General features: G+C 51.3%; 1 protein-coding gene across 1 annotated transcript; it reads left to right on the plus strand.

Annotated features, from left to right (window-relative positions):
• Positions 1–840: 840 nt before the first annotated feature.
• On the plus strand, positions 841–4,427 carry LOC135873237 (pulmonary surfactant-associated protein C-like). The gene is made up of 5 exons (XM_065397624.1): positions 841–882; positions 1,079–1,225; positions 1,863–2,003; positions 2,983–3,093; positions 4,311–4,427. The coding sequence occupies exons 1-5, from the start codon at positions 841–843 to the stop codon at positions 4,425–4,427; spliced, it is 558 nt and encodes a 185-aa protein (XP_065253696.1).
• The last annotated feature ends 6,788 nt before the right edge of the window (positions 4,428–11,215 follow it).

Below are 11,215 nucleotides of genomic sequence, written 5' to 3' on the forward strand. Positions count from 1 at the left end.
CCCCTATTAGTATAAGGTCCCTTACCCCAGAGGCTATCCACAGCTGCAATTATTTAGATCCAGGTTTGAGACCAGATTTTGAAGCCCTCAGTGTCAAGAGAGAGGGTGGCTCAGAGCTTTGGTTTGGGTCTGTCTCTAATTGCAACATGTGGAAGCGACAACGTTGGGATGAGACACCGAGAGGGAACACTCCAGTGTTTGAGGGATCAGACTCCATAACCCGTTCAGCACATTGGACAGAATGTGACTGACCCACGGCCCCTCCCCAAAGGCCCCTGGCTGCCCACACTCCGATAAGGGCCTGGGCACTCACGACTAGTGCTCTTGTGAAAGGCTTTTGATTTTCGGCTTTTGCTTTGAACATCTGAAGCACCATCAGGTGCCAGAGGGGCTCAGAGACTCGGGGCACTGAGCCAAGCCTGGCCGTGGCCATATCGACGGGCCGGATACTCCAGACTGAAGGGCAGCGCTAGCCCCTCGGAGCTGGATGACTTTGGCCTCAGAACCCCTGTGGTTGCAGCTCTTGGGTGCTAAGAGGCCCATGTGCACAGAGACAAGTGTCCTCGGAGACTCTCGACTGACACGGGCCCGGGGGCTTATCAGAAACCCGGCTCTGAAGGGCTCCAGGGAAACAGGTTCACAAACAAAAATGAAGTGAACACTTGGCTTGTGGCCAGAAGGGCCTGGGGAACTCCAGCATGCCCTCCCCTTGCCCTCCGCCCCTCCACTATCTCAGAGTCCCCTATATAAGCCCCTCTCCAGCCACGGAGCCTCCAGGGGCTGTTTTATCGCTGGAGAAGCACTACAGGGACAGCCAGGGTCTGCAGAACAAGAAACAAGATGGATGTTAGCAGCAAGGAGGCTCTGATAGAGGCCCCTCCGGTATGGCAATGAACAGAGAATAGATAGTTCTGTTCTGTGTTTGTACAGCACCTAGCACAATAGGGTCCTGGGCCATGACTGGGGCTCCTCAGTGCTACAGGAATACATATAATAAAGGGGCGGGGGGGGGGTCCTGTCCCTCCAGCATACCCACATCAGCTCTTCTTGCTGTTACTGTTCTTTTCTGTTCCCACAGGACTACACTCCCGTCCCCAGGATCCCCTGCCTCTCCCCTCACCTCAAGAGACTCTTGATCATCATGGTGGTGGTTGTGATCATAGTCTTGGTTGTGCTGGGTTTCCTCCTGATGGGACTGCACATATCCGAGAAGCACACAGAAACGGTAAGTACAGCGTTAAAAACCCGGGGGCAGTGGTTCAGAGGGGCAAGTCCAGCCGTGTGCCAGTGCAGAGGGGACAGGGGCATGTTGAGGCTGCGGCAGCCATGCCCAGGAGCACAGGGAAGCAGATGCAGCCAGGCAAAGTGGGCTGCTACAGCATGGGGCTGGTGCAGCCACACCCAGCTGCAAAGGGAACTCAAGAAGACGGGGAAATGCACCTGTGCACCAGTGCTAAGAGGCAGGAACAGCCAGGTAAAGAGGCTGCTCCAGTACACAAGGGCAGCAGGAACAAGTGGAGCTGTGGACAAGCACAGAGGACAGCTGGAACCACAGACAGCTGCAGAGGAGACTGGGACACTAGAGGAATAGCGCTCTATTATCAGGGCCAGCAAAGAAGCGAAAGACTTCAGCAAAGTTTCAGTGGGTACCTTGAAACGGGAAGCTACTGCAGCCCGGGGTTCCGATTTACTAATGTCTCTGCCTGCACTGAGTCAGCAGGGACGAAGGGAGTGCTGCTGGGAAAGAGGGCACTTCTTCAGGGTATAGGCAATGAATGGCTGATGCATCACATCTTCTGCTTTGACCCACCCAGCCCCCCGCACTGGGCACGCCTCACTCTGTGGCTTTCCTTGCCTTCTAGGTTTTGCGAATGACTATCCAAGGCCTGGATGGGGAAGGGTCCCTGCAGCAGCTCTCCATGAGTGGGAAAGAAAGGACAGGGACTTTCCACATCAAGGCAGGGATCAATTCTTCAGCCACTGTCGTGTACGACTACCACCACGTAAGTAGGGCACGCTCGTTTCACTAGGCTCGGGGGAGCCTCTTCCAAACAGGGGGCCACCCAGGCAAAGCTGGCTGGAGCTACAGGGAACATTCATTGCTATACCCATAGCTCAGACTGGGTGAGACCTGGCCGGTCGGACTAGAGCAGGTTAGAATCCCTGGAGTCTCTACCACTTTCTTGATTAGAGGTAGAGGAGCCAGTGATTTCAGCCTGGCCCATATAACTGTCGCAGATTCAGGCTGAGCCAAGCCAGTGTATGGACCCTAGAGACAAGCTCGAACCAAAACCCCAGATCTGAATACACCCAAGATTTGGGGTGTTCAAAATCCCACCCCCAGACCTGGATTGTGTGGCTTGGGCCCAGCATTATGCGGATGTCACACCTGGCTGTGAACTGACCACACTCTGACATCACTTCCTGGCTGCTAGTAAGCAAAGAAAAGTGGGTCCCAGGGGAAATAAAGAGAGAGAAAAACACTCAAGTGTTAATGCAAGCAATAAAAAGTGAGTGAATACGCAGCGAAGGGAGATGGATGGGGCACTGTCCTCATTGGTCAATGTGAGAGGGAAGGTGGTCGGGGAGGGTGCAGGGGAGACAAGCAAAATAAGAAGGTGTGTTTGAGTTTGCAAAGCCTGTGTTTTGATCTTGCAAAACCAAGCCCAAGGAGGTTTGGATCCAGTTCCTATCTACACAACCCCCACATTTTGGAGAGCGCTTGCAGACACGGCACCAATCCTGGCCCATCTCGAGCTGATGGCTTTACAGTCTCAAAGGGAAAGGCCATGGGGGGTATAGGAGGCTCCTGGGCTGAGCACCATGTTCAGCAGACAAGAGGAGGATGGAGAGGGGGTGACAATGGTGGAACAGAAGGGGCTGTGCAGTTTGAGAGGGTGATTCGGCTCCAGTGAATACAACCTGGGGAGCTGCCAGGATGGGAAGCCAGGGCTAAAAGTCACCCTGTGCTCTGTCAAACAGCTGCTGATCTGCTACAAATCCTGGCAAGGCCGAGCCTGCTACATCACCAAGATGGACAAGGAGAACATTCAGGGCCTGGATACCATTGCCAAGGTGTTCCAGCATCTCCAGGTGAGCAGCTCGGAATGCACACTCAGTGTGAGCTGTGCCGGGTACAGAGGCGGGCACAGGAGTGCTGGGAGAAAGGGCACTTGGGAGTGAGAAACTTGTGAAAGATTAAAACACTGCAGAGGCTGGAGGCTGCTCTCTGAGTCCCTGGGAGACAGCTGGCTGCAGTCAGAGTGCACCAGCCTGGGTGTACGCAGTTTGAGTTCCCACTGAAGTCAGTAGGTGCTGCACCCTCCTCTGTGAGGCCTGAATTTGGGTCTCAGAGCCAAACTTATAAACAAAGCAACTGGTGAGTATTTGCCTGCACAGAGCAGGCAGAGGCTACAGTGACTGTGTGCCACCAGTGACTGCATTGTTAATTGTTAAGTGCATTGTCCCCACGGTGGGCATTTGCAGGATCACCACCTCCCCATCCTGGGGAAAATGGGCTCAGGCCAGCACAGGAGCAATTGCTCCATGCCTCATGCACAGTATTCAATGCATACAACCACAAGGGGGTGCAAAGAATGAATTGCCCTTATCAAATGGCTTCCAGCGAAGGCTCTCCAAAGGCTTTGTGACTGGTAATTGAATCACATGCACACACAGTGAGGTGCAGCGCAAGTCAGCAGTGTACTCCTTTTACTCGGGGTACTGTGGAGGCACAGGAAGAGAAGGTGACCTCCCCAAAGTCGCCTGCCTAGGCAGTGGCAGAACTGGGCACAGAACCCAGGAGTCCTCACCCCAAACCCCCACGCTCTCGCTGCTAGAAGACACTGCCTCTCTTGTACCAGCTCGATCAATGTATTGGCAAGGTAGGATAATCTAATATTTGGGCAAGGAGAACATTGCTAGTGCAGGAGAGTAGTGGTGGGTGGGTTGGACGTCCTCATACAGCACAGGATGCTCCCACAGCTATTCTGAAGCACTGAGAGCTTAGTTTCCAGAGCAGGAAAAAAACGACGACGTGAGCACATACTGTTACGATTAGCACCTGATGCTGTCCAAGGATTGTAAACTCCTAGGCCCCCAGCCCGGGCTATAAATTATAGTTCCTGTAATGGTGTGTGAGTAGGGTGACCAGATAGCAAGTGTGAAAAATCGGGACAAGGGGTGGGGGCTAATAGGCATCTATATAACAAAAAGCGCCGAATATCAGGACTGTCCCTATAAAGTCAGGACATCTGGTCACCCTATGTGTGGGGGTGGTGCATATCTAATTCTATTATTTCCTGTCCTAGCTCGAACAGGGTGAAGAGATGGAGGAGGTGGGGTTCCCTGTGCCCCAGGCCAATCGCTCCATTCTGGGCACTACAATTAACATCCTCTGCAGCAACGTTCCCATCTACTGGGCTTAGCAAGGTTCTCAGGTGGGTGAGCAGCAGAGTAGCTGGGTATCGGAAGGGGAGCTGGGTTTACTCAGTGACTGAACAATCAGAACTGCCTACAGCAACTCACACACACATTCTCACACACACAGTTGCAAAAGCCCTTTGCCAGAGGATCCCCCCCGCCCCGCCCCCGCCACGCACACAGAGTTGCAAAAGCAACAAGCCCTTTGCCAGAGACCAATCAAATCCCTTCCCAACCATCAAATCACCACCAGGCTCCGGACAAGCAGGATGCAGAAGAAATGTCTCCATCCGGCTGGTAAAAAGACAAGATTTCCACCTGCTCTGCGCAGAGAAACCAGAATGCAACAGTCAGCAGGAGGCCATTGCAGCCTCTCATTGACTCGTTAGCAGCATCGCTGCAGAGTTTTACGTGGCACGGGTGGAATCAGGCTTGAGAACCCAAGGGACTGTGTGTGCACGTGGGGGGTGGCCTCCTCTTGGCCCTTTCGCTTGCAGACTTGGCTGGAAGCACTTGCTCTGCTGCCTGGGTTGGCAGGTGTATAAAATATAACAAAAGCCAAAGGGTAGCTTTGTGGTTCAGGCACTGGGCTGGAACTCAAGAGAGCTGGGGTCACTTTCCTGCTCTGCCATAGATCTCCTGTGTGACCCTCGACAAGTCACATGGGGCCAGGTTTTTAAAGGTCTTTAAGCCTCTAACTCTCATTGAAATCCCTTAAAAATCTGGCCCTTACTCTCTCTCTCTCTCTCTCTCTGCCTCAGTTTTCCCATCTGTGAAAGGGGGATAATGACACTTCTTCTGGCTGTCCTATCCATTTAGACTGTGAGCTCTTTGGGGCACAGACCTCAGCACGTGTATGTACAGCACCTAGCACAATGCAGCACCCGAGCTCAATTGGGACCTTGGGCACTACCATAGTGCAAATAATAAATAGTGAGATGGAAAACAAACAAGGTTACCTGGCCACAGGTGGCTTTATCTGTATGGATTTCTTAGGGCTGCGGCTATTGTAGCTCAAACTTCTCATGCTCCACCATTTATCTTACAGGTCCCCGTGCAGTCTGAGCTCCGCATCCCTGCAGTCACTTCCCAGTGAGATGGGCGTGGCGCCCTTGTATCCACAGCGCTGGGGCTTCTCTCTTACAATGATGACTACGTTCCATGTGCAATCACCGCACAGCTGGGCCTAAGCTCGGCCCGTGGGCCGGCGGGCGGGTGGCTGCATGATCTCCAGCCATTGCAAAGCTTTTGTTCTGTTGCCACACAAAGCAGCTGGGAATTTTCAGGTGGCGCTTGCAATAAAACGAGAGTTTCGTATATGAGTTTGTGCTTCTGTCTGAAGAGTAAAATCTCCATAGAACCAACATGCTGCTTCCTTTATTCTCTTCTTAGAGAGATTTGTCTTTTTCTCTGCTGGATCCTGCCGTATGGTATTGATTAAATCAAAACTGCTCAGGGCCTTGATTAAATTCACACATGTTGAGAGGCAGTGAAGTCTAGTGGATAGAACACTGGACTGGGAGTCAGGAGGTCTGGCTTCTATTCCCAGCTCTGCTATTGACCTGCTATCTGACTGTGGGCAAGTGACTGCCAATGCACCTCCGACAAAGGCTAAAGTAGGACATCAGTAGTGCCTGGCCCTTGCGCTGGCCCCTCTGCACAAGCTGAATGTTCCTCGCCGTGTGTGATCACTCAGCAGATTTCAGTGCAGCTGGGACACAGATAACGCATCCGGTTATTACATCGGTCCTGGAGCTGGATTTGTAAACAGGCTGGGTGATTATATGATCAATAATAACCCGGGCAGAGATTTGCAACATTACCTTTGGGATTTAGACACACAATTCCCCATGAAACAAATGGAAAACCCCAGCCCTGCTGTTATCTTCAATTAGGGGTGAGATAATCTCATACTGCAGGGGCTAATCAGCTTCCTGCAGGGGAGAAGGAAGAAATGCAAATATGTGTGTACACACACACACACACACAATTGCAAATTTGGTCAGGTGACCTATGGAGGGGTTGCTTCGTCTGTAGCATCCACTACTGGCCACTGTCAGAAACAAGACACTGGCCTTGGCGGGTCTGCGGACAGATCCACTCAGGTGACTCCTGTGTTATTGTACTTCTAGCCTCTCTCTGTTGCATCAGACTCTTTATGCAGCATCAAGGGGGCCTGGTGCTTGTACTGGACGCTCAGGTTGCAGAGTTGGGAAGATGGGGATCATCAGGTGGCCCAGCAGCTGCCGCAACCACAAAACAAAAACTGAGCAAGCTGAGAGAGTTGTGAACAGGATGGGTCACAATGCACAGGAAGCTCTCCCTAGCTCATGGCTTGTCCTTGAGGCCTTCACAGCACGGCCAGGTGAACCCATGTCCTCCCCTGCAGTCAGCTCCACCGGTTCCCCATTCATTACAGAATCCAGTTTAAAATGATTCATCTCACCATGCTTTCCAACCCCTCCAGGAGGTGGAGGGATGTCAGTGTGCATCTGTACAGGAGAGTGTTGGTGATATGTGTCTTTGTATGTGTCTGTAGCTGAGCGCATATGTCCCAGTGTATGTGTGTGTTTCCACACAGGACTCTGTGTCTGCATGTTTGTAGAGGTGTGTTGGTATGCACGTCTGTGCACGTGGTTGTGGGTGTGCATAAGTGAGTGTGCTGGCATGCGTATATGTATGGGGTGTTATAGTGTGTGCATGCATAGCAGTATGTGTGTGTGTGTCACGTTGTCAGTGTGCACATACACTACTACAGCACGATTGTGGATGGATTGTGCTGACTCTGCTCATCCGTGTATCAGTATAATGGTCTCACCCTCTAGCCCTGGAAAGGGAACACAAGAACAACTGGCAGGGGACAGAGATTCCCCTTAGCTATCCAACCTAAAGCACAACCTTGGATCTGAACATCCCCGAGCTCTGGGAAAGTTAAGATCCCACACTACAGCTTGGTACCATCTCCTTTAGGAAACAAGTGATGAAACAGGAAAGGCACATTTTTCATGTGATACCCTCCTTGAAACTTTGAAACCAATTAAAACTCGCTGCTGTAACATCTTAGGGAGATAGACCGAGATTGAACACCAGCAGTGTAGGGTTAAACTGTCAGGCAGGGTCAATCTCCCCTAGAACTGGCAGATACCATCATAGGAAGAGGGGTCTAAGCCCCGGATTTCTTACAACGCAATTGGCTAGGCTGACAATGACCTGCCAGTTAAACAAAAGAGCTCACTGGCCAGTGCCAAGTGGAACAAACCTGGAAAACAGAAAACAGCCCTTCGACCCCTGGCAATAGGAAGCAGGCTGGAAGTTGTAACTAGACAAATTCAGACTGGAAATAAGGGGTACGGTTTTACCCGTGAGAGTAACTAACTATTGGAACAATTTACCCAGGGTCGTGGTGGATTCTCCATCACTGGCACTTTTTAAATCGAGATGGGATGTTTTCCTAAAAGATCTGATCTAGGAATTCTGCGGACATTCTGTGGCCTGTGTTATACAGTGGGTCAACTAAATTATCATAATGGTCCCTTCCGGCCTGGGAATCTATGAATCGCTCACTCAGCCGCCAGAGAAGTAGGACACCATCCTCTGTGTTGATGCCTGTGCTGGGAGATCTGGGCCGAGTGGAATCAGCATCCCAGCCCCAGTCCCCCGTGTGTCAGTGTGTTGCAATGCCAAGCCATTGAGATGTCAACAAGCCCCGGCTCAGCTCCATTATTTGATGTCCCTGGTCTGCCTGTTACCCAACATCAGCCTTCGCACAGGTGACGTAATGAGGCAGAAGATCAAGAATATGTTCCCACTGCAATTGAGGAGCGGGGCGGGTGTGGGGAGAAGAGAATGTCTGGGATGGGCTTCATGCAGCAAATGGAGCGGATGAGGATTCTAAGGACTCTCTCCAGGATAAAGAATGTTTGAGGGTAAATGGCCCTGAGAGCTACTTGATTCTCTCTCCCTCCCTCCCTCAAACATCATTAAGAAAACACATTGCACAGAGCAAGGAAAATGCAGAGACCTTCCCATTGACAGTTGGCAGGCACTCAGAGTCTGCAGAAACCAGAGCCAGGGCTGTCAGGAGTCAGACAGCAAATCCGCAGGCTCCTCCAAGCCCTTGAGCAGGGAGGCTGGGGAGCTCCTGGCTCTTACGGGTTGAGGAATGTGCAACCGTTTCTTTCTCAAGGTCTGTGCTGGCAGCTGTGGGTTCTGGGACAGTGGAAGAAGAGGAGAAAGCTCAAGGCCAACTGTTGGAATGCCTGCAAGAGATCAGCTCTTGGATGAAGAGCAGCTGGGCCCAGGCGAGACCAAAGTGATTCTGGTCGGAAAGGGGAAACGCTTTGGAGAACTGGTCGAGGCAGTGTCTCCACCTTCCATTGAAGTCTCCATTCATCAGAGGGATGTGACCCCTGGAACTGTTGGACTCCTTGCTAAGCTTGGAAGATTGGGTATCATGAGTATCTACCAATGCCTTCCTTTCTCCTCCAGCTCACTAGGAAACTTCCTCCCACTGAGGACCTGTCCACAGTGATCTCTGCATTCATCCCTTCCCAGCTGGATCATTGTAACTCAATGTATCTGAATGTGAACGTGATGCACAGCCTGGTTCCAGCTAGCACAGAATGCAGCTGCCCCCTTCTCCTTGGCTCAGGCTGCCGTGAGCACATCAGGCCTGTGTTCAAGTCCCTCCGCTGGTCCCAGTCAGCTTCCAATCCCAGTTTAAGGCCTTGCTCTTAATTTTAAAAACAATTAATGGCTCAAGCCCCAGCTACATCAATGACTGATTTTTGATCTATGAACCACCACGATAGCTGGGCTCCGCTGGGGCAATGCACATCTCAAAGCCCAGGACAAAGCCCTTGAGAGCTGGAGATAAAGCATTCTCTGTCGAAGGGATCTGACTATGACACAAAGTCCCAAAGCAAATCAAACAAATCCAGAAAGTCTGACCGTCTGTAGGAAACGCTGCCAAACCTTCCCCTTTGAAAAGGCCTCTTCACCATACAACAGACACCCATAGCACTGACACTGCCTTCTACCTCCAAACCCCAACACAGACCCACCCTAAAATCCAAAACCTGACCGCCTCCTCTACCCCAAAACACCAATTCTGACCCCCCTCGGATCCCAAGCCCCAGCACTGACCCTCTCTTCTACCCAATAAAACACTACCACCTAAAAATCCTACCCTGGAACAAATCAACCCAAAACCCCAAAAATCAATTGATAAAATTTTGAAAAACAAAATCCCTTCCCCAAACAGTTTTTTACCCTGAAAAAAGGAAGAAGTGCTAGAGACTCCATGAAATCAACCAGGGACTTCGCTAGTGCTATTGATTTTATGTGGAAGGCGCTCAGATACCAGTGATGTATGGCAGTATTGATACTCATAGATAGATAACTGGATTAGAACAGCAGGTAGGTCAAGGCCAGATGTGAGATCAGGGTTGGCTGTAGGCCAGCTGGAGTTAAAGGTGAAGGCTCAGATTTTTAAAGGTTGCAACATCTACCTGATTTAGGAGCCTGAATCTCATTTTCTAATGAAATTTAGGCATTTAGAAGTCAAAATTCCCTTGACAGTCAATGGGATTTTGGTTCCTAAGTGCCTAAATCACTTTTGAAAATGATATTTAGGCTGCTAAATCAGTTAGGCACTGCACAGCAACACCTAAATAACTTTACAAAACTGGGTCACAATCCTGGCCCCAAGGAAGTTAAGGGGAGTTTTGATTTCACCCTAGGAGTTTGGCATGTCTTAAGCACAGACCTCTAACGACTCATAGATCAGTTCACTCAGTGGGTGAATTTCACAATCATAGAATCATAGGACTGGAAAGGACCTCAAGAGGTCATCTAGTCCAGTCCCCTGCACTCATGGCTAGGACTATGCATCACCTAAGTCCCACTTCAGCAGGGGCATATGTGGGACTTTGCGCTGGTCCTCTACCCAGGGGCAAGTTTTCCAAGGTACCTATGCTCCACATCTCTGTGCAGGTGCATCCCTGCAAGCTTCCCTTGCTGAAGGTCTCACTCCATTCAGAGCTTCCTTTCTTCACCCCCTCCCAGCTCCTGAGGTGTCCATGCTCCCACCTAGCCTACAGCAGGAAACTGCAGCCCTGATAGCACAAGGATGCAGCAGTGTTAGCCCCAGGAAGTTTCCATCTCTCCTGAAGTCGCCGCCTTGGAGAGATTGGGCAAGGTGGTGGTGCAAACACTTGTTGGAAATGACGGAGTTTTGCACAAGGCCCCTCCCCAAAGGCCCCTGGCTGCCCACACTCTGATAAGGGCCCGGGCACTCACGACTAGTGCTCTCGTGAAAGGGTTTTGATTTTCGGCTTTTGCTTTGAACATCTGAAGCACCATCAGGTGCCAGAGGGGCTCAGAGACTCGGGGCACTGAGCCAAGCCTGGCCGTGGCCATATCGACGGGCCGGATACTCCAGCCTGAAGGGCAGCGCTAGCCCCTCGGAGCTGGATGACTTTGGCCTCAGAACCCCTGTGATTGCAGCTCTTGGGCGCTAAGAGGCCCATGTGCCCAGAGACAAGTGTCCTCGGAGACTCTCGACTGACACGGGCCCAGGAGCTTATCAGAAACCCAGCTCTGAAGGGCTCCAGGGAAACAGGTTCACAAACAAAAATGAAGTGAATTAGAAACTTGATTTGTAGCCAGAAGCAGCTGGGGAACTCCAGCATCCCTTCCCCCCTCACTTTCTCTTACCTCAGGTCCCCTATTTAAGTCTCTCTCTGCCCTACACACTGAGGGGATGTCCAAGTGGCACAGGAGAAGCAGCAAG

This window comes from Emys orbicularis, chromosome 2, assembly GCF_028017835.1.
Source record: "Emys orbicularis isolate rEmyOrb1 chromosome 2, rEmyOrb1.hap1, whole genome shotgun sequence".
In the NCBI taxonomy this organism is placed as follows: Eukaryota; Metazoa; Chordata; order Testudines; family Emydidae; genus Emys; species Emys orbicularis.